This window comes from Periophthalmus magnuspinnatus, chromosome 9 (genome assembly GCF_009829125.3).
Source record: "Periophthalmus magnuspinnatus isolate fPerMag1 chromosome 9, fPerMag1.2.pri, whole genome shotgun sequence".
Lineage (NCBI taxonomy): Eukaryota > Metazoa > Chordata > Actinopteri > Gobiiformes > Gobiidae > Periophthalmus > Periophthalmus magnuspinnatus.
The window spans coordinates 5,062,174-5,089,186 of record NC_047134.1 but is presented as its reverse complement, the minus strand read 5'-3'; the positions used below and the strand labels follow the sequence as shown (position 1 = coordinate 5,089,186).

General features: G+C 44.3%; 1 protein-coding gene across 1 annotated transcript in view; it reads right to left on the bottom strand.

Moving 5' to 3' along the window:
- Window positions 1–27,013, bottom strand: part of ptch1 (patched 1) — a 148,278-nt gene that overhangs the window by 89,404 nt on the left and 31,861 nt on the right. The window contains 1 exon segment of the mRNA XM_033972105.2: window positions 2,609–2,798. Coding sequence (XP_033827996.1) covers window positions 2,609–2,798 — 190 coding nt within the window.

Here is a 27,013-nt window from a genome sequence, read left to right as displayed (position 1 = left end):
GCCACAAGCAGAGAAGGCTTTTTCCACGTGTTGTTCCTCCTTCACTTTTCCCTCTGTGTTAGCAGAGAAGGCTTTTTCCACATGTTGTTCCTCCTTCACTTTTCCCTCTGTGTTGTGGGCACCACTTGAGCTCTGTGTACGTAGTATGGATAACTTCGAGTTTGTGTTGCAGTGGAGGTAGTGCATCAAATAGCAGGTATTGGTCAGTGTGGGGGTTTCCTGAAGACTTCTACCTGGAGACAGAGGTCCTCTCCTATTGTTACTGCAAAATCTAAGAAATTCAGTTTGTTCTCCTTGGCTTCTTCCCATGTGAACTTGATGTTTGGATCCCCAGCATTAATATGTGCAGTAAAGTGTTCCAGATCTTGAATTTTGATTTTTGTCCAGTTGTCATCCACTTATTGATACCAATGCGTGGGTGGATTGCCTGGAAATGAGGCCAATGCATCCTGTTCAAAATTATTCCATGTATAAGTTAGCCATAATAGGGGAGACTGGTGAGCCCATAGCACAGCTGTGGATTTGCCTATAGAAGTTCCCTTTAAACTGGAAATATGTGGTACTTAAACAAATTTACAGAAGCTTGCAGTTTTGGTCCGTTGTCAGTTTAATTCTCTCTTTTAGCTTAGTATCCTGCAGAAGCCTCCTCTTTGCTGCCTCCACCGCCACTGCTGTGGGGATACAAGTGAAAAGAGAGGTCATATCAAATGAAACCATGGTCTCATCTGGATTAAATTCAAGATGCTTGAATTTGCTCACAAATTCTGCTGTGTTCTCAATATGGTGCTCCGTGTTGCCCACCAGAGGAGCCCTTCAGATAGATATAAGGCAGTGTCCACCAGCAATCTGATCAGAACTGAAGAAGCGGCTTGGATGAGCAGTGAAACGTCTTCTATCACAATCATTTGTATTACACACACTACCAGTCAGACGTTTGGACACACCCTCTCATTCAATGTTTTTTTTTCCCCTTTATTTTTACTACTTTCTACATTTTATATATACGCTCAGAAGACAAAAAAAATTATACATTGCCTTGCCAAAAAAAGTCACCACCAAAAAAAAGTCACACACTAATATTTCATTGGACCGCCTTTAGCTTTGATTACGGCACGCATTAACTGTGGCATTGTTTCGATAAGCTTCTGCAATGTTACAGGATTTATTTCCATCCAGTGTGTTGCATTAATTTTTCACCAAGATCTTGCATTTATGATGGTAGAGTCTGGCCACTGCGCAAAGCCTTCTCCAGCACATCCCAAAGATTCTCAGTGGGGTTAAGGTCTGGACATGGTGGTGGCCAGTCCATGTGTGAAAATGATGTCTCATGCTCCCTGAACCACTCTTTCACAATTTGAGCCCGATGAATTCTGGCATTGTCATTTTGGAATATGCCGGTGCCATCAGGGAAGAAAAAATCCATTGATGAAATAACCTGGTCATTCAATATATTCAGATACTCAGCTGACCTCATTCTTTGAGCACATACTGTTGCTGAACCTAGACCTGACCAACTGGAGGAGGCTCTCACCTATTTGCTAAATTAAATCCAGGTGGTGACTTTTTTTTTTGGCCAGGCAGTGTATTCAAATACTTAAAAGTACCCACCACAGACTGTACAGCTGCATTCCAAATAGGAAGTGAGCATGGGTGCGCTTCCGGCTCCATCAACTCTGGGTCCCATTCACGTTCTATTGAAAACTGTTGTCCCTCTCTCTGTAACTGCTGCTGTCAGGCTTGTCATTTACGTCTTACAATATTTGTATTAACGCGCTCTAAATAATCCTGGTGTTTTTATTTCACTATTGTGTCCATACCTCAAGATATGAACATTAACAGTCTTTCACCGAAGTTGCTCCTGCTAGCATTAGCAACAGGTTTGACTGACAGCATTGCTGAGCACCTGCTCCCTCCTAAACCAGAGGTGTGAGCGGTAAGGAACATTACCTTCAACAGCTTCGCACAAAATTGGCACTTTAGTTGCTATGATACTCGTGGTTGTAATTCCAAATATGGAACTCGGCTCCAAATTGGCCTCTATGACTTCTAGCCTCAATGAGCTTCATTTGACTGGAGCTGAACGCTATGAGTGGCGTCAGACCATGGATCTATCTAGAATAACTGGATAGGCTATTGCTAGCTTAGAGCTGTCCTGAGTTGGATTAGTGGCCACTCATTGGTACTACAACAAAAAAATCCCTCCTGCCCAGAAAGGATTTTTCTCATAGAGTGCAATGTAATCACAAACCACTCGTGTTTGGCTGACAGGGCACCTACAACTTTCACCAAGTTTGAATTTTGTGGCAATTTATACCTATTTTCAGATCATAAACTTTTTCTCAGCTCAAAATCCATTGCCTTAAAAAACGCTTTTTAATCATTAGCTTCAGCTACACTCTATGTCCGCTCTAGGTAAGTTCAAGCACTGATTGGTTAGAGCGAACATGTGGTATGACACAAACAAGCATGTGAGTGATGTGACGAGTCCAACTGCCGTGAATGATTTAGGTTTAGAGCATGGTTCAGAAGTGTTCTGATCATTCAACCCAAAATGGACCGTAGCTGTGTGTAAATGAAAGCTCTTGTGAAGCTAGCATGCTGCACTCACCTCTCATAGAGAAACACATGGACCCTGCTAGCTCTATGCGCTGACTCCAGGTGTTGTAGCAGCGCCTCCACCGTTAGCACATTAGCTCCTTCCTCATGAGGCGTCTGGATCATGAGCTGAGGGTTAAACATGGCTTCCTCTCCCATCTGCTGACGAGTGTATTTCAGCTCGCGATTCACACGCCCCCCCACTGCAAAAAAAGAAAAGAACATAAGATTATAGGGATAAACAATACTACTTTTTCCAAAACAAGTACGAGTACTTCCTTTTGATTACTCGCTGACACTGAGTACTGTTACCAATACCAGGTAATATTTTACAGTGGTTCAATTATAGTGGTGAATCTAATTCATTTCATAGGAATAGACATAGTATTGTTTTAAATTTCCAACTAGTTGGGCAGTGGAAAGAATACTTTGAGGATCTCCTCAATTCCACTGCCACAGGAAGCAGGGTTTGAGGACTCAAGGGTGGCCTCGTCCATCACCCTGGCTGAAATCACTGAGGTAGTAGGCAAGTTCCTCAGTGGCAAGGCTCCGGGGGTGGATGAGATCCGTGCTGAATATCTTAAATCTCTGTATGTTGTAGGGCTGTCTTAGCTGACACGCCTTTGCAACATCCGTACCTGTGGAATGGCAGACCGGGGTTGTGGTCCCTCTGTTTAAAAAGGGGGACCAGAGGGTGTGTTCCAACTACAGGGGAATCACACTCCTCAGCCTTCCCGGTAAGGTCTATTCCACGGTACTCGAGAGGAGAATCCGACCGACAGTCAAACCTCGGATTCAGGATGAGCAGTGTGGTTTTCGTCCCATTCGCGGAACAATGGACCAGCTCTATACTCTCCATTGGGTCCTCGAGGGTTCATGGGAGTTTGCCCAACCAGTTCACATGTGTTTTGTGGATGTGGAGAAGGCATTCCGTGTCCCTCGTGGTGTCCTTTGAGGGGTGCTTCGGGAGTATGGGGTCTGGGGCCCTTTGCTAAGGGCTGTCCGGGCCCTCTATGACCGGAGCAGGAGCTGTGTTTGCATTGCAGGCTGTAAGTCAAAAAAAGCAACAAACAAAGCTTTTAAGGATACACAAAGCTTTTAAGGATAATAATTTGGTTGAAATGAAATTGGCAAATCGTGGGGTGAAAAATGCTGTACTGAAGGCAAAACTGAAATATAAGGAAAGACTCGAAAGTGAGTTCTCCAGTATGAACACAAAACAGGCATTCCATAAAGTACGTATACTAGCAGGATGCAACGCCAAATCAAGTGCGGTAACAGTGATGGACCCAGTACAGTTTGTAGGGGAGCTCTATGATTTTTATGCTCGTTTTGATAGTGTGGACTATTCAGGTGAATGTAAGAGGCTTCTGAGAGCACTTCTTCCAGCGGAACAGGAGGAACCACTCCCCTTCACAGAAGAGGATGTGAGGTTGCAGCTAAGCAGGTGCAAGCTGGGAAAGGCCCCTGGCCCTGATGGCATCTCAGCAAAGGTGCTAAAGAGCTGTGCACAAGAACTGTCCCCTGTTCTTCATTCTCTGTTTAAAGAGGTCTTCTTCACTGCCACCATCTCGACCATCTGGAAAATGTCAACAATAATCCCCATTCCGAAGAAGCCCAGGCCCACAGAGTTCAATCACTGTGTGCCACACCGCCCTGTGGCACTCACCTCCATTATAATGAAGTGCCTGGAGAAGCTACTGCTAAACATCATCCTTCCGGTTGTAAATCCACAACTCGACCCACTGCAGTTTGCTTATAAGGCCAGAAGAGGCACAGAGGATGCTGTAGCCTGTCTGCTGCATCTCCTCCTCCAGCACCTGGATTCTCCTGGACACTTCGCCCGGATACTCTTTGTGGACTTCAGCTCAGCCTTAAACTCCATCCAGAGGCACCTGATGATCCAAAAACTACAACAACTCAACATTTCCACCAGCCTCATTCATCTCATCTACAACTTCCTGAGCAACAGACAGCAGGTAGTATGGCTAGGCCTGACCACATCCTCTGCCCTCACCATAAACACCGGTGCACCACAGGGATGTGTGCTTAGCCCTTTTCTCTACACACTATACACAAACGACAATACAAGCCCATCCTCAAACATCACATATCTGAAATACTCTGACGACACTGCTGTTCTGGCCCTGCTCAGTGACAACACCTCTGTCTTGGATTACATGGACACCCACTTCACCCAGTGGTGCACTGATAACCATTTCCACCTCAAGGTCAGTAAATCACATCACAGCAATCCATCATCATCAACAATCAAACAGTAGAGACAGTGGACAGTTTTAAGTATCTTGGCGTCACAATTGACAACACACTTACATTTGAACATCACATCACGGACATTCATAAAAGAAGTCAACAAAGACTATCAGTAATAAGAAAACTCAAAGGACTCTATGTTTCTCCACACCTGTTATTACTGCTGTATAAATCCATCATTCAGCCCATCCTACTGTACTGTTCCACCTGCTTCTATAACATGCTTACTGTTAAAAACCGGACCAAACTCACTACTAAAGTAACACACAGCTGCTAAAATCATAGGACTTCCCACACCCAATCTCACAGATCAATATAATCGGGCTATTGGACGCTTTGCACTCTCCATAATACAGGACTCCACTCACCCCCTCCAGGACCATCTAATCCCTCTGCCCTCAGGACGGAGGTACAGGGCGATCAGGTGCAGAAGGCCACGGTTCGGCAGAAGCCTGATCCCAGCAGCAATTGCCTTTTTAAACAACAGGCCCCGCTGAGGCATAATGTCTGTTTTTGTAATGTGTCTATGTAACTGTGTGTCATGATCCGCATTGTCCGCTCCTGGTTTTCCTCCTGTCCTGTTCTTTCCCTCCCTCACCTGCCAGATCTGGGCTGGGCTCCTGGCTCCTGGCTCCTCCTGTGCGCACCTGCAGCCCATCAGCGCAATCACCACCACCTGCTGTGCATAAAAGGAGCTGGGAGAAGAGACTCAGCGCGAGATCGTTGTCTTCCTGTCATCCCTTCATGTCCTCGGTTCCTGTGTTCCTCTCGTTCCTGTGTTCCTGCTCACCTGCTCACCTCCGGATCACCTGCTGTTCGTACTTTGTTTCATTGTTACAATAAATACTGTAAAACTGCCCCGAGTCTGCATCCCTTGGTCCGCTACACACAACCGTTACGACAAAACGGTCTCGCCAAACATGGACCAAGCAGACTCGGGGTTCATCGGACAACACTACCTGCCCACCCTGCTCACCTGTCTGTCTCCTGTTCACGGGCCTGTTCCCCGCTTGCTGTCCTGTCCCAACCGGTCCACCCCCAACCTGTCTGCCCCTCGCCTGGACCATTGTAGCTCCGCTGGACACTGTTTTCCGTCCAGGGACCTCCTCGTGTCTTCTGAACCTTGCCTAGACCGTTGTAGCTCCGCTGGACACCGTTTCCCGTCCAGGGACCTCCTCGTGTCATCTGAACCTTGCTTGGACCGTTGTAGCTCCGCTGGACATCGTTTCCCATTCAGGGACCTCCTCGTGTCATCTGCCCCTCGTCAGGACAGTCGCAGCTCCGCTGGACATGATTCTCCGTCCAGGGACCTCTTCTTGTCCTCTGCCCCCTCAGTGAGACCCTCGCAGCTCTGCTGGACACAGCTTTCCATCCAGGGACCTCGTTGTGTCGTCCGCCCATTTCCTGGACCGTTGTTGCCCCACTGGACAGTCTACCGGCCTGCACCAGTGACATTTTGCCCTCCGTCCGTCTCCCCTCCGCCCACCCATATCGATGTTTTGGGCCAACAGGAGGTGGCCCTTAGGGGGAGGGTACTGTCATGATCAGCACTCCTGGTTTTCCTCCTGTCCTGTTCTTTCCCTCCCTCACCTGCCAGATCTGGGCTGGGCTCCTGGCTCCTCCTGCGCGCACCTGCAGCCCATCACCACCACCTGCTGTGCATAAAAGGAGCTGGGAGAAGAGACTCAGCATGAGATCGTTGTCTTCCTGTCATCCCTTCATGTCCTCGGGTCCTGTGTTCCTGTCGTTCCTGTGTTCCTGCTCACCTGCTCACCTCCGGATCACCTGCTGTTCGTACTTTGTTTCATTGTTACAATAAATACTGTAAATCTGCCCTGAGTCTGCATCCCTTGGTCCGCTACACGCACCCGTTACGACACTGTGATGTTTGGTGTTTATCTGTGTGTATGTCAGACGTACTCTGTGTATGTGGAAAAGAATCTCCCCTCGGGAACAATAAAGTAAAGTAAAGTCAGACCTGTTACTGGTGCATGTTGGACTCCACCGGGGCTGCCCTTTGTCACCGGTTCTGTTCATTATATTTATGGACAGAATTTCTAGGCGCAGCCAGGGGCCGGAGGGGGTCTGGTTTGGGAACCACAGGATCTCATCTCTGCTGTTTGCAGATGATGTTGTCCTGGTGGCTTCAGCGAGCCAAGACCTGCAAACAGGCACTGGGGCGGTTTGTAGCCGAGTGTGAAGTGGCTGGGATGAAAATCAGCACCTCCAAAATTCGAGGCCATGGTTCTCGACCAGAAAAAGGTAGTTTGGGTGGAGAGTTCTTGCCTCAAGTGAAGGAGTTCAAGTATCTCGGGGTCTTGCTCACGAGGGACGGATGGACGGACAGATCAGTGCAGCGTCTGCAGTGATGCGGTCTCTGTATTGGTCCGTTGTGGTAAAGAAGGAGCTGAGCCAGAAGGCAAAGCTCTCGATTTACTGGTCAATCTATATTCCTACCCTCTCCTATGGTCATGAGCTCTGGGTAATGACCGAAAGGGCAAGATCGCGGATACAAGCGGCCGAAATGAGTTTCCTCTGCAGGGTGGCTGAGCGCTCCGTTAGAGATAGGGTGAGGAGCTCACTCACACGGGAGGAGCTCGGAGTAGAGCTGCTGCTCCTCCACGTCGAGAGGAGCCAGTTGAGGTGGCTTGGGCATCTATTCCGGATGCCTACTGGATACCTAGGGAGGTGTTCCGGGCACGTCCCACCGGCAGGAGGCTCCGGGGAAGACCCAGAGGAGGAACAATGTCTCTCGGCTGGCCTGGGAACGTCTCGGGATCATCTCGGAAAAGCTGGAGGAAGTGTGTGTGGAGAGGTAAGTCTGGCCCCGGATAAAGCGGAAGAAAATGGATGGATGGATGTTTTAAATTCTACTGAAATCACTGTAGTGGGTATAATTATGATATAATTTATTTAGATACGCACCTGACTTTAATATTTACTACTTCCTCTTTGTAGACTTTCTGCGCTAACTGCTAAAGAGCTAACTGCTAACGAACCACTATTAGCATAACAGTGTTGTCTTTCTTTTATCACGTCCACTTTCTTTCTACCACTTTCACCAATATGGACATGCTATACCTCTTTTAAAAGTTGATCAGTCGCTAAATTTGTTTATCAGTTACAATAAGTTACAATGTATGCACAAGCAAATAACAAAATTCGTATACACAAGCACTGATATCCTTTGTGAACAATAAAAACGTTTAGAGTACTAAATATCTGTACAGTTCATATTTGACAAATGATTAAAGCTGAGGTTAATGTGCACAACAGGTAATGTGCTTCTTTATAGTCACTTCTGCCCAGAGCCGCACTGCTGCTCAGCTCAGAGGCGAGTTGTGAGCATCAAATAAGATGTAGCACAATTACAGTGGTATCAGCAGCCCATTGATGACTACGAGAACTGGCACCAGGTTTCCGAAAAATACCCGATAGTGGTATCGGTATCTGAACTATGACCTATTTCTGGTGTATTTTATAATGTTGTTTCCTCATCGCCTCAACATACCTGGAGTTGTGGTTTGTTTCATTCACACATGTTTAACACACAAACCCGGCATATTTAGACTCTTCTCTCAAACAGAAAACACTCCACTCTGTTTTTAAACTCCACAAACCTTCACTAGACTCATTTGGATGATTTCAGCCCTGGAATTGCTAATCTATACTGAACTGAAGGTTAAAGGAGCTGTTAACTTGAAAACTACCACTTCATGACATCACGAGGTGGGACAGAGCATTTTGAGCTTTGGAGATGTAGACAGACTAATAATAAAGGGTTACTTAAACACAAGTACCAACAGACCCAGAGTGCTGCAGCTCGTGTGGTCGCAGAGGCAAAAACTCAGTGTTGGGAGGCAATGGCGGAGGACTATCGATCTCCCTCAAAAAGATTCTGGCAAACAGTTCAACGTGTCAGGCGGAGGAAGCAGTGCTTCACCAACACTGTTTACAGTGCAGGCGGAAAGCTGATGACCTCGACTGGGGATGTTGTTGGACGGTGGAAGGAATACTTTGATGATCTCCTCAATCCTAAGCATCTTCCGAGGAGTAAACAGAGACTGAGGACTTTGAGGTGGACTCATCCAACATCCTGGCTGAAGACCCTGAGGTAGTTGGCAAGCTCCTCGGTGGCAAGGCTCCAGGGGTTGATGAGATCCGTCCCAAGTATCTTAAGTCTCTGGATGTTGTGAGGCTGTCTTGGCTGACACAGACATTGTGTGGCAGTCGGGGACAGTGCTGCTGGACTGGCAGACTGGGGTGGTGGTCCCTCTCCACCCCAGGAGGACAGGAGGGTGTGTTACAACTATAGGGGAATCACACTCCTCAGTCTTCCCGGTAAGAACTAATCCAGGGTACCGGAGAGGACAATAGTCAAACCTCTGATTCAGGAGGGGCAGGGTGTTTTTTGTCCCTATCGCGGAACACTGGACCAGCTCTATACTCTCATTGGGTCATTGAGCGTTCATGGAAGTTTGCCCAACCAGTCCACCTGTGCTTTGTGGATCTGGAGAAGGCGTTTGACTATGTCCCTCGTGGTGCCCTTTGGGGGGTATGGGGTCAGAGACCCTTTGCTAAATACTGTGTTCATGAGTGAGGGAAGGAGATTGACGGGCAGATCGGTGCAGCATTTGCAGTGATGTGGTCGCTGTTTTGGACTGTTGTGGTGAAGAACAAGTCGAATGGCAAATATCTCGATTTACCGGCCAATCTACATTCCTACTCTCAACTGTGATGATGAGCTTTGGGTAATGACTGAAAGGGCAAAATAGCGGATACAAGTGGTCGAAATTAGTTTGATCTGCAGGGTGGCTGGGCACTAGAGATAGGGTGAGCAGCTCAGTCACATGGGAGGAGATTAGAGTAGAGCCACTGCTCCTCCATGTCGAGAGGAGCCAACTGAGGTGGCTCGGGCATCTATTCAGGATGTCCCCTGCACACCTCCTTAGGGAGGTGTTCCGGGCATGTCCCACCAGGAGGAAAACTCTCGGCTGTCCTGGGAATGCCTTGGGGTGCCACCAAAGGAGCTGAAGGACGTGTCTGGGGTGAGGGAAGTCCGGGAGTCTCGGCCTACACCGCTGTCCCCGCAACTAGGCTCCACATAAGTGGAAGAAAATGGATGGATACTCAAATACATGCGAATGAAACAAAAAACAAATTCAGGTATGTTTTTGAGGAGGTAACAACATTATAACATGGCTTAAAGCTCCTAAGAGTTTGTGGTTTGCACTAGCTTAAAGAGGAAACTAAAGCTATCCACTGTTTCTGAAAGTTCACTTTTTACTGTGATTGGCCAAATCCACCTCCTTCTATTGGTGAGCCTTGTCATGAACATGACAAGGCCAACAGAATGAGAGGATGTTGGAAAGTGTCTGTTTTTGACCATAGAGCTGCGTTTAACCAAAAATCAGGGAATGACGATATAAAGATCTGACCAAAACAGCAGACAGTCACAGCGATGAGATCACGATTACATTTTTATCCCCATATGGCCCAGCCCTACATGACGCCTATTACTGTATATTTAAAGCCCCGGCCCCTGCTTATCTGCATAGATTGAAAAATGGGTCAAATGCAGAAGTGTACCTTAACCTTAACTTATCCATCTCCAAATACTCAGAACGACGTCACGTTTTTATATGGCGCTTTTCCACCTTCAAGACACTCAAAGCACTTTACATCAAAGAAACTACTCACCCATTTACATACACTCTCAAACACAAGTGTACGCAGACACTGCGTAGTAACCATGGATGTGCATCCGCCCATTGACAGGAAAACTAAAACTGCTGCAACGATTAACTGACAAATCGTGGCGGGTTGCAATAATATGATATATATGAAATGATATTTGTTGCATTTTCTTCTCTATGTCTTGCACTTTAATAACTTGTAGCTTGCACTATGTATTGAAAATTTAGCACATTTGTACATTGTCTTTTGTATTGCACTTTTTATATGTGAATTGTTTTTTTAATGTTTGTGACTCCAAGGACTATGGATGGAAATTAGCATTTTGCTAAATCTGGTGCAGCCATCTATTTAATATATCTGCACATTGTCCTTCAAATAAATAAATAAAATAAAAATAAATTAAAGCCGCAAGCGGCATCGAACGGCCCTCGCAGGCCGTGCTTCGCACTCGGCCGACCCGGCACTCCCTGTGGGTGGCGCTGACGTGCCACTTGCCTCTGTTTTATTGCGCCGTTGGGCTGCACTTGTCACCAAACAAGTCAAAACACATTCGAAGTGCTGATGCACAAAATGCAAAAACATGGGTTTTCCAGGCATCGCCATGGCAACACCGTACAAAATACAAACTTGGCCCCCCCAGACTTTTTTGTCGGGGACGACCTGAAGAATCACTGTGCCAAATTTCACATTCCTCAATGAAGCGAATAAGTCGTTATAAGATTTTGAAAAGTACGAAAATTTGGAAATTTTCCCATTAGGATTACATGAGCGCTTTCGCGCATCGCCATGGCAACACAGTGAAAAATATGATATGGGTCCCATTGACTTATTTGATCAGGAAGACATGAAGAGTCATGGTGCCAAATTTCACATGAAACGTGAATATGTTCAGGGGGTCAAATTACTGCTCAAAGAGCAGAAGAATAAAAAAAAATAATAATATTTTTAGCAAAAACAATATATCCGATAACATTACAATGACATATTATACGTTTTTTGAAAGCTCTCGACTTTCCCCATGTCACCGTGGGGTCAATGGCGAATTCGCCCATTGACTCAATGTTGACGCTGACATGCTAGCAAGAACAAATATGCATGTCCCATGCCTACGGCATGGGTTGCTAGGATACAGGAGTCTGTGCAGGGGGCGGTGCTGTCACGATGAGTGCGGAAGCAATAGGCCCTACGCCCTGTATGGGCTCGGGCCTAATAAATAAACAAAAATAATAATAATTTGAGCAAAAACAATATATCCGATAACATTACAATGACATATACGTTTTTTGAAATCTCTCGACTTTCCCCACGTCACCGTGGGGTCAATGGCGAATGACGTCGGGGTCCACCATTGACCTCCCATTGACTTCCATTCATTTTAGCAGTAACAAAGATGGCCCATGCCTGCGGCATGGGGGCTTGGATAGGGCTCGATGTCAGGAGTGTGTTTGGGGACATGAGCGCTTGCCATGCTAGCAAGAACAAATATGCATGTCCCATGCCTACGGCATGGGTTGCTAGGACACAGGAGTCTGTGAAGGGGGCGACGGGGGACGACTCCTCCTATTAACTCCTGTTGATGCATGTCAGCGTCAACATTGAGTCAATGGGCGAAGCTTCGCGCGCAACTTCGTGAAGACCAGGCAATAGGCCCTACGCCCTGTATGGGCTCGGGCCTAATAAATAATGTTAGTTGCAGCTCTAGTTACAACCATAGACAGTATATTTAAATGGACATAGTTAAACTGCTAGCCACTGTGTTCCAAATAGGAAGTAACCATGGCCACTCTTCCGGCTACATCGACTGTGCCTCTGGTTCACTTTACATTAGAAAACTGTGGCCCCACAAGACAATTCAGCCCACTGAGCTACAGTCACCCACAAACTAAAGCTTTTTAATATCTTCCATGTCAAGATAACAACACACTCAAGCATGTTTTACATCACTATAATATGTCAGTGATATTTTTATTTGGTCACACACAATTCAACAAAAAATGTTCTTGACTTTGCACAATGTTAAAACCTTATCCCTGTTTATTTTTAAAGCATTTGTTTCCAGATTCACAAAATCAGGTTTGAATTCTAACCTCGCTCTCACTAAATGGAACAAGGAGCTCAGGGCCAAACACCCGAAATCCGAATGCGTTCTCACAACACCGAAACACATCTCTCCCCAAATCTGCAAACACGTTGTGAGAGGCAGAGCATGTTGAGAGCATATGCGTTGACAGTGAGTGTGTATGCATTTGATAAAAACCACATCTCCAGGCACAGGTCTCGGACCCGCAGAGGGACGGAGAGTGCTCCCCCACCCAGGCCCACAAAAGAAGCCGTTCACCTCCTCCTCTGCCCTGCCCACACGGGTCCAGCCAACAAGGTAACTCCGGCACGGACACAGAGAGAGCGAGCCAACGGGATACAAGAACAGGCACTAAGGTTGTCACAATACTGAAATTTCATACTCGAAAGATGGAATGAATATGATTTTCAACATTAAATGGTAGTATTTTCTTTTACTTTTTCTTTCTTTCATGTGGCCTTATATATGTGTAATCCCTCAGCGGTTCAGGTAGGTTCCATCGAGGTCCATGGGTGTATACTAGTCCATGTGGTCTTATACTTGTTCTGATACAGCTCATTCTAAAGCTATTCAGGAAAAGTACATTTCTGTCCTGTTAATGGGACTTTCGTTAGTATCGATACTAAAAAAAATGAGTCTAGTCTAGTCTAAAATGATCTAGTTTCTAGCAAAAAATGAGTATCTAGTTTCAGTACTAGTTTTAGTAGCGTTTAGTATCCGATTTCAACCCCAAAGTGATGCTATGCTTCACAATCTGGCTTTTCTACAAATACATCAATAGTCATGTTTATTATGTAAGGTGCCATTTAAAAGTGTTTTTTAAAAGTGTTTAATAACTCACATAGCTCTGTTATTCTGTCGAGTCTTTCATTATTATGATAACTTATTTTACTGTGCCTTCTTATTATTACATTTATTTTTAATTATATTTTTAGGGATGCACAGATCCGATACCGGCTTCTAAGATATTGGTTCAGTATAATATCCCATTTTGGTCTGTAAACTGGTTCTGTAGTTACAAAACACAATAATTTTTACCTTGTGCTGTTTGTGTTTAAAGTATAGACAGTATATATAAATGGACAAAGCTAAAGCACTAGCCGCCACATTCCAAATAGGAAGCGATCATGAGTGTGAATCCAGCGCCATCGACTCTGGCTCCAATTCACTTTACATTTAAAAACTGCCGTCCGTCTTTCTGTAACTGCTGCTGTCAGACTCGTCATTTTGGTCTTAAAATGTTCGTATTAACCCGCTCTACATGATCCTGGTGTCTTTATTTCACAATTGTGTCTGTAAATCAAGATATGAAAATTAATACCAGACAAATCACCTTCTTTCCATCTGCAGATACTTAAAGACAATGTTATAAGAACAGAATTGATTTTACCTGTTGAAGGTAATGCCCCTTCAAACCAGCAGTGTAGGCACTTAGGAACGCTGTCAAGAAAACATGTTGCTAACACTAGCGGGAGCAGCCTTGGGGAAATAAGCCACCGGATTTGTCTGTTATCAATATTCATATCTTGACTTACAGACAAAATAGCAAAATAAAAACTCCAGGATCATGTAGAGCAGGTTAATATGAACATTTTTTAAGACCAAAATGACGTCAGTCAATGGAGCTGAAAGTGTGACCATGCTCTATCCCTATTTGGAACGCAGGTTAGCTATGTCCATTTGCATATAATCTTTGACATTGCATTAAGCTTTAATTTGATTTAACAGTTCCACACAATTCCACAGAAACTCAGTATTTTCTGCTGTTCTCAACCACCCACCCAGACCAACGGAACCGGAGAGGAGGGGGACACGTCTCCAGGCATTCTCAAAATACACTTGATTTACTTTTTTCCAGAACCAGACAGCATTCCCATCTGATCCCGTCTGAAGCAATGTTTATATTATACTCATCATTAATAGCAGGCCTGGGATAACTGAAGCGACATGCTTGGATTGGGAAAGGCCAATTCCACAGCTCTGAGAGTCCAGGACTCCTTCAAAGTATGGAACTGGTTTAGACCCTATGCACACTCACAGAGCATTACCAGCCTTGTCTGGAGCACTCAGAGCAGAGTGTGCTGAAGGCTTGGGAACAGCGACTTGGGAGCTCAGCTGGAAGGGCCCAAAACTGGAATAGCGACAGTATAAAGAACTGACTACAAGAGCTATGTATAAAATTCAGTTATACAGCTGTGCCATAAAAGTAATACATTATTTTTTTTAATTATATTATTTTTTCTTTTGAGTTTTCACATTTCATCACAATCAAATCAAAACTACATTTTGAGTTGACGCAATTCTCAATCACAAAAGCTATAATTTAGAATAGTGGCTAGCTCATTTGGTAGAGTGTTTGTCCACTAGTCCAAAGGTTGGCAGTTTGAATCCCATTCTCGACACACACACACACACACAAAAACATCATTGACTTCATCATTGCGGTTAGCGCCCACAGATTATTACTGCTGTTGTGTCCTTGGGCAAGACACTTAACCCAGTGTCTGTGAATGGTGTATAAATGTGTCTGTGAATGGGTAAGTGTAAAGAGCCTTGAAGCGCTTCATAAAAATGTAACCAAATTATATCAAAATAATAGAATACCCAATGCAAAAAAAAATGAACTTGTTGTACCTGTAGTTTACACCTCTGCATTCACTTAAACTGGTTTGGTCCTAGATTCAGTTTAGATGTAAAATGACGTAGACATGGTTAGCCCTGATCTAGTCCAGGGTTTAGTCCCAATTTAGTCTGGTTTTGATATGGTGTTTTTGCAAGTGGGAATGCACCTTTACTGTAGCCTATATGGGTTAATATTTTTGCACACAGACTAAACACCACAGTCACAACAATATCACACATTTTTGCTCTTTCGCCGTTACATAAACACATGAATTCCAGGCATGAGGAAACTCTTAAAGGGACAGTGTTAAAAATGACTACTGAACACATTCCAAGTTGCAGACTACCACCCAAAGACTCTACTCTAGACTTTACAGCGAGGAGCAGGACAAGTCTGAGGAATGGACTCTCTCTACAGGAAACGCCACATTACGGCCTGAGGGCTCACAAAATTCCACACTTCATGAGGTTACAGCATTTTGGGGTCACCAGTGAGCACACCACGTGGCCTGCAGGTGAAATTAACACCACAGCTGGACCGTCCCGAGTTAGCGTGGCATTAGCGCAGTATTAGCGTAGTCCACACAGCTGTGTTTGTTTAGACACATCCTCCTCCTCAAAGCACAGAATGACCCCACCAAATGTAGATACAGTGCTAGTGACCTCAAGTTCATTGACTTTGCACTCCTTCCCGACATTCACAGTCCCCTGTCCCAGCAGATTTACAGAAAACCATTGATTTGTTCCTACTTTTGACCAATTTCAACAGTAAAGAGACATATATATTGTCCTTTCTTTAGCTAAAGCACAGATAAACAAGCTTGAAAATGACTAGAACGCAAAGACACCTTACTCTGTCTTACAAGTCATAAGTCACACAAGTCACAAGTCACACATAATCTGTGTATATAAATGAACATAGCTAACCTGCCAGCTAACCTTGAAAAAAGGAAGTGAGCATGGACACGCTTCTGGCTCCATAGACTCTGGCTCCAATTCACTTTGCATTGGAAAAGTGTGGCCCCTCTTTCTGTAACTGCTGCTGTCAGGCTCGTCATTTTGGCCTTAAAATGTTCATATTAACCGGCTCTACGTGATCCTGGGATTGCTATTTCGCTATTGTGTCTGTAGCTCAAGATATGAACATTTAATAACAGACTAATGAGGTGCCTTCTTTCCCAATAGCGTTAGCAACAAGTTTGATTGATAGCATTTCTAAGCACCCGCTCCCTGCTAAAATAGACTTAAGGGTGGGAAGGAGCGTTACCTTCAACAGCCTAACAGTGGATTGGCTCTCTGCAGTCAGAATTCCAAATATGGAACTTGGCTCCAAATTGGCAGAGTACTGTGTAACTCTGATGATCCTGGAGCTTATGGGACAAAATACATTGTTTTATGGCAGTAAACCACATATTATACAACTTTTTTGCAGTGCTGCCAGTGATAAGACATGAGAGGCCTTACTCATATAATCAGCTGTTTTGGGTAAACTGTACTTTTCTGAGGTTCAACAAAGTTGTATAGTAAACTAAAGTCAAGAACTTAACATGCAGTACACAGTACTGAAATTATAAACTCAATTACAACACTAAAAAGGAAAAAAAAACTATAACATACTTAAAATACTTAAGAAAAAGCTTGATACTTGACTTCACTTCAATCTGGAACATTCCCAAGAGCTTTGAAAACTGTGGTTATCAAGCCTCTCCTAAAGAAGAGCAGTCTTGATGCCACAATATTGAACAATTACTGACCAATCTCAAATCTGCTGTTTCTAGGCAAAGTCCTCAAAAACGTTGCTTACCAACAGCCTATTAACTTTCTGCTCTTGCTCTGCTTTAACTGATGCAGGCAAAGTCTCAGTCTTCATCCTAGTTAGATTTGAGTGCTGCCTTTGACACTGTGGATCATGGGATCCTTTTACAGAGACTAGAGGACTGGGTGGGCATCTCTGGTACGGCACTAAACTAGTTCAAGTCCTATCTAGAAAACAAGCAGTGCTGAAATTGGAAAATGTGTCTCAGATAAAATGTTCCTGACCTGTGGGGTTCGCTAAAGGTCAATCCTGGGACCCCTGTTGATCAATCTCTACATGCTGCCCTTAGGCCAGTTAAAATGCAGCAATAATGTGTCCTACCACAACTATGCAGATGACACTCAGATCTATGTCTCACTGACAACAGGTGAATATGGACCAGTGGATTCACTCAGCCATTGCATTCAACAGATCAGTGTGTGGCTTAGGGATGGGACAATATTAAAATTTAGAATCACAATTATTGTGACCAAAATAATTGCGATTTATGATATTGACATTATAATTATTAACTTGTTAACATTCCCCCTACTTTACAACTCTACAGGAATGTACATATACTTCTGCATCACCCACTCAAACAATCTACACATCAAATAAAAGCTACAGTGCTCGTCTTTACGAATATGCAAACCATTTTCACATGCAATCATCACAGTGCTGACAGGAAAGCTGTTTTTACACAAAAGTCAAAAATTTTGATTTGAGAGCTTTGATTCTGTCAAACATCAACATATTCCCAGAAAGTTGGTCTCATTCGTTCTGTAAAGGTCCGGATATAAATAAATAAATTAATTATGTCCACACAATAAATTAAATCCTCTGTCCAATCTGCTGCAGGAAAGTATTCCAAATGTGAAATCTGCTCCGTCACTCTTTTGTCAATGTCAGGCATAATAAACTTCTGACAGCACCAACTTTGTTCCTCCGTGTTAAACAAACGTGTTAGCTTCTGATTGACACCAATGTTGGCCAATGAGGTGGGGGTTGCGGGTTACTGGAGCCCCACACAGCGAATCAGTGCTACAAGTGACTGAAAGTGTACGCTCCACTCTCTACATTGTAGAATCAACCAGTTTCATTACACACATTTAGTGATGTTCTCTGCTTACAGCCAATGACCAGTGGAACACGACGATGTATGGCATGCCATGCTTTTCCATAAACAGACGAAGAATGACAAGTGCATAAACAAAGTAGAGTGGGTACAACGAGTGAGCATTTTACACACTGTTGTTTTGCGTTCTAAGCATGACGAAACGGACAAAATGAAGGAAGTATATAATTGAGGACACTGTGGATATTTGTAAAAGTTATACTAGAGGCATCTCGGACCCGGAGCGGTTCATGGCAAAGAGTGAAGATGGTGTTTGGACTCAGGAGTAGAGGATCTTATTTTTGATGGATTGGATGCTGTTCTCGATCGGTAATCATCAGTAATTATGGGTTATTCTGCTATTATATTTTACTTACAATTACTTACAATTACTGTCATATCCATCCATCCATCCATTTTCTTCCGCTTATCCGGAGCCGGGTCGCGGGGGCAGCAGTCTAAGCAGTGACTCCCAGACTTCCCTCACCCCGGACACGTCCTCCAGCTCCTCCGGTGGGACCCCAAGGCGTTCCCAGGCCAGCCGAGAGACATAGTCCCTCCAGCGTGTCCTGGGTCTTCCCCGGGGCCTCCTCCCGGTGGGACATGCCCAGAACACCTCCCTAGGGAGGCGTCCAGGAGGCATCCTGAGCAGATGCCCGAGCCACCTCAACTGGTTCCTCTCAACGTGTAGGAGCAGCGGCTCTACTCCGAGCTCCTCCCGTGTGACCGAGCTCCTCACCCTATCCCTAAGGGTACTCCCGGCCACTCTGCGGAGGAAGCCCATTTCAGCCGCTTGTATCTTGTCCTTTCGGTAATTACCCAGAGCTCATGACCATAGGTGAGGGTAGGAACGTAGATTGACCGGTAAATCGAGAGCTTCGCCTTCCGGCTCAGCTCCTTCTTTACCACAACGGACCGATACAGCGACCGCATCACTGCAGACGCTGCACCGATCCGCCTGTCAATCTCCCGCTCCATCCTTCCCTCACTCGTGAACAAGACCCCGAGATACTTGAACTCCTCCACTTGGGGCAGAGACTCACCACCCACCCGGAGAGAGCAAACCACCTTTTTCCGGTCGAGAACCATGGCCTCGGATTTGGAGGAGCTGATTCTCATCCCAGCCACTTCACACTCGGCTGCAAACCGCCCCAGTGCCTGCTGCAGGTCCTGGCTCGAAGAAGCCATCAGGACAACATCATCTGCAAACAGCAGAGATGAAATCCTGTGGTTCCCAAACCAGGCCCCCTCCAGGCCCTGGCTGCGCCTAGAAATTCTGTCCATAAATATAGTGAACAGAACCGGTGACAAAGGGCAGCCCTGGCGGAGTCCAACATGCACCGGGAACAGGTCTGACTTACTGCCGGCAATGCGAACACAGCTCCTGCTCCGGTCATACAGGGACCGGACAGCCCTTAGCAAAGAGCCCCGGACCCCATACTCCCAGAGCACCCCCCCAAAGGGCACCACGAGGGACACGGTCGAATGCCTTCTCCAGATCCACAAAACACATGTGGACTGGTTGGGCATACTCCCATGAGCCCTCGAGGACCCGATGAAGAGTATAGAGCTGGTCCAGTGTTCCACGACCAGGACGAAAACCACACTGCTCCTCCTGAATCCGAGGTTCGACTATCGGTCGGATTCTCCTCTCCAGTACCCTGGAATAGACCTTACCGGGAAGTAAGTACGAGTCCGCCTCTGGGTCCCCAGTTTCTGCTTCCTCCTCGGAAGACGTGACAGTGGGATTGAGGAGATCCTCAAAGTATTCCTTCCACCGCCCGACAACATCCCCAGTCGAGGTCAGCAGCTCTCCACCCGCACTGTAAACAGTGTTGGTGAAGCACTGCTTCCCCCTCCTGAGGCGTCGGACGGTTTGCCAGAATCTCTTTGAGGCCGTCCGATAGTCCTTCTCCGTGGCCTCTCCGAACTCTTCCCAACCCCGAGTTTTTGCCTCTGTGACCGCCCGTGCCGCGGCACGCTTGGCCCGCCGGTACTCATCAGCTGCCTCAGGAATCCCACGAGCCAACAAGGCTCGATAGGACTCCTTCTTCAGCTTGACGGCATCCCTTACTTCCGGTGTCCACCACCAGGTTCGGGGATTGCCGCCGCGACAAGCACCACAGACCTTACGACCACAGCTACGAGCAGCCGCATCGACAATAGAGGTGGAGAACATGGCCCACTCGGAGTCCATGTCTCCAACCTCCCCCGGAATCAGGGAGAAGCTCTCCTGGAGGTAGGAGTTGAAGACCCCCCTGACAGAGGGCTCCGCCAGACGTTCCCAGCAGACCCTCACAATGCGCTTGGGTCTGCCAGGTCTGTCCGGCTTCCTCCTCCGCCCAGCGGATCCAACTCACCACCAGGTGGTGATCAGTTGACAGCTCGGCCCCTCTCTTCACCCGAGTGTCCAAGACACGTGGTCGGAGGTCAGATGACACAACAACAAAGTCGATCATCAACCTCCGACCTAGAGTGTCCTGGTGCCATGTGCACTGATGGACACCCTTGTGCTCGAACATGGTGTTTGTTATGGACAAGCTGTGACTAGCACAGAAGTCCAATAACAAAACACCGCTCGGGTTCAGATCGGGGAGGCCGTTCCTCCCAATCACGCCCCTCCAAGTGTCACTGTCGTTACCCACATGGGCGTTGAAGTCCCCCAGGAGAACAACGGAGTCCCCGGTTGGTGCACTGTCTAGTACCCCTCCCAGGGACTCCAAGAAGGCCGGGTACTCTGCACTGCTGTTTGGCCCGTAGGCCGACACAACAGTGAGAGACCTGTCCCCGACCCGAAGGCGCAGGGACGCGACCCTCTCGTTCACCGGAGTGAACCCCAACACGCAGCGGCTGAGCTGTGGGGCAATGAGCAAGCCCACACCAGCTCGCCGCCGCTCCCCGCGGGCAACGCCAGAGAAATGGAGAGTCCAACCCCTCTCAAGAAGTTGGGTTCCAGAGCCCGAGCTGTGCGTGGAGGTGAGGCCGACTATATCTAGCCGGTAACGCTCAACCTCCCGCACACAATTACTGTCATAATTGTAGGTAAAATATATTGTGTTTACTCATTAGCCTTGATTCGTGCACATAGTCCGCATTCGAACCATGCGCTCTGGCACATTTGTGTTCAGCTGTATGAATTAAACTTCATTTGTCTATTGTTTGAACAGCGTAGTTTTATTCTGTAGTTTGCATTATTGTAGGTAAAAATATAAGATGTGCACACATTAGCATCTCATCTGTGCATGGGTGAGGCACGCTCTGGCCCATTCCTGTGGAGAGTTATGGCTCAGACTTTGTTTATTGTTTATATCTAGCTGAATATAGTTCAGACAGCGATAACTCTGCAACCTAATAGGCACAGAAGCTCACAAGTGTCATTTCTAGAACAGACACCAGAACAAACATCTAAACATTGTATTGAAACTGCAAACATGAGGCAGCCTGGTGCCGTAAAGGCGATTATAATCATGTGCGATGATCACGATTATTAAAAATGCCAAGAATGATTAATTGCAGACCTTTTTTATCACGATTAATGATATTATCATGTATCATCCCATCCCTAGTGTGGATGCAAAACAACTTTCTCCAGCTAAACTCAGACAAGACTGAAGTCATCATTTTTGGCCCACAGAAACATAGAAAGTTAGTTAGCAGTCACCTCCAGTCTCTCTCGCTAAAACCTTCAAATTAGGCTTGAAATCTAGCAGTAATGATGGACTGAGACTTAGAGAGATTTATCCATGCATTTGTCTCCAGTAGGTTACTACTACTGCAACGGCCTGCTCACTGGCCTCTCCAAACGGGCGTTAAGACAGCTGCAGTACATCTAGAACGCTGCTGCTCGGGTTCTGACTAGAACCAGGAAGTACGAGCACATAGGTCCTGTGTTCAGGTCTCTGCACTGGCTTCCTGTTGCTCAAAGAATAGACTTTAAAGCAGCTCTGGTTGTGTGCTGGTAAGTCTCTCCATGGCCTAGCACCAAAGTACATCTCCAAAATGTTAGTGCCATATGAATCAATCTTGCACTCTCCGAGGACTTCAGGGACAGGCCTCCAGGACTAAACATGGTGGATTCGTTTTTCAGTTTTATGCAATTAAAACCTGGAACAATCTTCATGAAGATGTGAGACGGGTCTCTACTTTGACAATGTTTAAATCCAGGCTCAAAACTGTTCTGTTTAGCTGTGCATACGATTGAAATGTTTTTATTCTGCACTCTTCTGTTAATTTTATGATGATTATTTGTGATTATTTATGTTTTGATTTGTGCGATTTTAATGTCCTTCTTTTTCTGTAAAGCACTTTGAATTACTTTCTGTACAAATTTTGCTATACAAATAAACTTGCCTTGCCTTGATCAGGAGAGTCGACAGGGGGGACAAAGGGGTCTGTTGTCCTGGGCCCCAGGGTCTTAGAGAATTGGACCCTCTTCCTATTCTCTTATATTAGAGGTGGGCCCAAGTGATGCTTTTTGCACCCAGGCCCTCAAATTTCTGCCAAGAGGCCTCTGCTTGATACGAATTAAACAAACAATGTCAAGATTATCAAGCTTAGTAAATTTAGGGGAGGAGACATTGAAAGGTATGTGATATTTTTTGTCAGTAATGATACAATAGACTGTATAAAGAAGTGGACTGAGTGTGACCTCACTCATGGCATTTGGCTCCAGTCAATGAAGCTCATTGAGGCCAGCAGTTTTGGGGGCCAATTTGGATTTCAAATTCCATATTCGGTTGCTATGATACTCGCGGTCGGAATTCCAAAGAGCCAATCTGGATCAAGGCTGTTGAAGGTAATACCCCTTCCTGCCTGCACTGCTGGTTTAGCACGGAGTGGGAGCGACCTCAGTGAAAGATTCATCTGTTATTAATGTTCATAACTAGATGTACGGATACAATACTGACATAAAAACACCAGGATCATGTAGAGCGGGTTAATGCCAACATTTTAAGACCAAAATGACGAGTCTGACAGCAGCATTTACAGGGAGAGGGTTGACAGCTTTTCAAAAGAAAGTAACTTGGAGCTGGATTCAATAGAGCTGGAAATGCGCCCATGCTCACTTCCTATTTGGACCATGACGGCTAGCAGTTTAGCTATGTCCTATTTATATATACAGTCTATGATTGATACGTGTTCAAATTAGTATCTAGCATCGATACTAGTTTTAGTATGAAGTGTCCAATTTTTTAGACACCTTCATTTGCAAAAAGTATGTTATAATCAAAATGAAAACCCTCATCTTTCTATACGACCTAAACAGAAAGACTCTAGTGTTTGACATTTGCACAATCTATTTAACCATTACAAACACTTCATTACCAGTACATGTATCTTTAGAGTTCACATGTTTCAGTTCCATACACCAGCACTCAATGTGTTATATAGTCTCTTGGCTGGTCTGTACATGTGCTGACGGTCTTAAACGGCTCTTTGAAAACTCTCCAGGATTGAAATGTAAACTGGAGGCAAGGACACATAGGACCACGGAGAAATGACTTCACTAAAAGAGCAGCTTTGAAAATATTTAACCAACAGTGAAGGGCCAGGGTCAAAGACAATACGCCGCCAATTTAGACATCGCATTCTCATTTGCAAACTCAAGGATAGGACTGTATGATCTAGGGAAAAAAGTGATAAGCATTGTGATTAGATTTACAATCTATGTTTCAAAGTAGGACTCTCTTCAGAGTAGTGCTGTAGTAAAGAAATTCTTGTTGGACTAAAGATATGTTCTGCTGATTGATTGGTTGATTAAAAACGGGGCATGGCAAACGCTCTCAAAACTATTATGCATCTCTATGTATCTGACCCAAACTGCATTCACAAGACTACACCTGCAGGGGGAGTTCATGCAATAACTACTATTTATGCAGAAAAAAGTACTAGGAAACAGTGTTTTAAATGTAAAAGGTCACATTTTTATATAGCGCTTTTCCACCTTCAAGGCTCAAAGAGCTTTACATCAAGGAACCACTCACCCATTCACACACACATTCATACACCAGTGTATGACTGGGGGAAAGGCTTCCATCTCCCATTCATCTGTGGGAGCTGGAAGCTGGATGCATAGTAATCTTACTGTATGTAAACTTCTGACTTTCAAGAAACAATGAACAATTTCCCTAAAAAATCCTTCTCTCATTATTCTGGCATTTAGCAAATGGAAATAATTTTGGTAATCCTAATTGACCTAGATTTCATGTCAGACAGTGAGGAAAAAAGGGTATGTTTGTTTTTTACAGTGTAAAGTGTACATAAACTTCTTCAACTGTAAACAAAAGAAAGGTGAAGCGTCAAGGACATGACGGTAGTATACATCGCCAGTACTGGGAAACAAATCACCAGCCATCACAGTTGATCCATTACTACCACAATAAGATAAGTAATCATATAAGAAGCTATAACAAATTTGAACTTTGAACAAAAAACAGCAAAACATATATAACTACTTTTATATTCCATTTTGGAAAATTTCATCACTGAAAAAAAATGCAAACAAAATTGAGCAAATTCTAGGACTTGGTGTGTGTGTGTGTGTGTGGGGGGGGGTGTATATATATATATATATATATATATATATATATATATATATATATATATATATATATATATATATATATATATATATATATATATATATATATATATATATATATATATATATATATATATATATATATATTATTTTATTTATTTTTTATTTATTTATTTTTTTTCAATATTTAGCAGTAAAAACTAATGTGATTTTTTTCATTTAATAATTACAACTTAAATTTAACCAAAATATCACTTCTTCTTCTTTTCTTTATCATTAGTAAACCTGGAAGCTTATATAGAAATTCCAGCCCTTAAAAATCTGTCAGCTTGGGCTAGACTTTGTACATGTACTTGTGTACATTCAGAAATCGTACACACTTATGGAACTAACTCAAACCAGCCACCACCAAATGCCCTTCTGTATCAGTCCAAATAAAAATAAAAAATTTGCCTCTGCTTCACAATTTTCTTCAAGTTTGTTTGCTACTCGTTCTAAATTTTGCCTTCTGAACACATACATACACTTCCTCACCTGGCATCTTCAGAGGAACCCGGGCCAAATTCATTACAAAAACAGCCCTCTTGTCCAATGAGACTGCAGTGTTGGTGCTGTGAGATTTTTATTCCATGTAACATGAGAGAAGCTGACAGTGCATGCACAGGGACCTATGCATGTCACTGTATTGGGATCACTCAGAGGATGAAGTTAACATATATGGGTTTAAAAGGTCCATATTATGCTACTTTCTGATCTGTTCTAATGTGGTTTCCTCATCACAAACATACCTGGAGTCGTGTTTTGTTTCATTCACACATGTTTAACACACAAACCCTGCATATTTAGGCTAAGTTCTTCTCTCAAACTAATAACACTGTTCCACCTCATGATGTCTGAACTGAAACTGAATAAACTATAAAGACGTGACATTTAATGTTCAAACTGATACATTTTATTGTTTTTTTTTTTGCAAATATTCACAAATTTTCAATTTGATTCCTGCAGCACCTCAATATAGGTTGAAAAGGATTTGCAAATAAATGTATTCTGTATTTTTTCTTACACAGCATCCCAACTTCATTAGAACTGGGGTTGTAAAAGGAGCTGTTAACTTGGGAACGACCACTTCATGACATCACAAGGTCGAACAGAGTATATTGAGCTTTAGGGATGTAGACAGACTAATTATAAAGTGTTACACAGGTATGTTTATAGCATGGCTATAAGGTCACAAGAATCAGTTCTGTGTAACATAGGAGCTTTAAACTGCTTAAAATCAGGGTATGAATGTTGTTTTGGATGATTTAGATGACTTTTTTTTATATATATATATTTTCGGAATAATTTCAGACTAGACTAGTTTCCTTTTTCGAATTAAACCAAGCCAATTGTGCTTGTGTCTACTCTATAGTTATAATCTCACCCATGGCTCATTATGTTAGAATTTGCACATTTTAAATCACAATATTTATCTAAAACGACTTAATAAAAGAAAGAAGCCTGCTGACTTTCCCATTAGAAAACTGTGGTGCCCAATGGGAGCTGACCTCGCCATAAACGTCCTCACAACAAAGTGCCACCTGCTGCCAGCCCCTCCAATGGATAGCTGCACATCGCTCGAGCAGCCCATTTTTAAAATTTGTACCAAAATGACTATGCGACACAGCCAAATCCTATGACTATCAACAATTAAAAAATAAAACTGGAGAAAGTGTGCATCACAGTGGGCGTGTACCGTTGGAGGTGAAAACGGGGTTAGATTGGCAAAATGGGGCCTTGAAAATAAGAGATTAAAGATTACTCAAACATGAATCACTCAAAATACAACTTCAGAGGCTCAATGAGAAGAAACGACTAGAACATGGTTAAAGATCTGAAAAGTCCAGTTTGAAGAATAGGTAACTCCATAACTGATTTAAATAAAATCTAGTTATGGAGTTAAAGGTGTACTATTCAACTTTTCTGGTGAACAGTCTGCCACCTACATGCTCCACCGTATGGCATTAAGCCTATCTATCACCATAAAAAAGCAGGTGATGCCATCAGGCCAAGTTACAGATCACATCTGTGGAAAGGTGTTTCCATTTACAGTGAGAATACATGTACTTCAAGCAATAAAAACATCTCTAATTAAATACATGCAAAATAGATTAATGCCAAACAGTGGAACATTACAGGCAAAGCAATAACAAACACAGGGTCTTCAGGACAGACAATCGAATTTAACAAAATATAAAACTTATATATAAAACTTTGAAACTAGTTAGCTAATACAACATCAAAATCTAGACT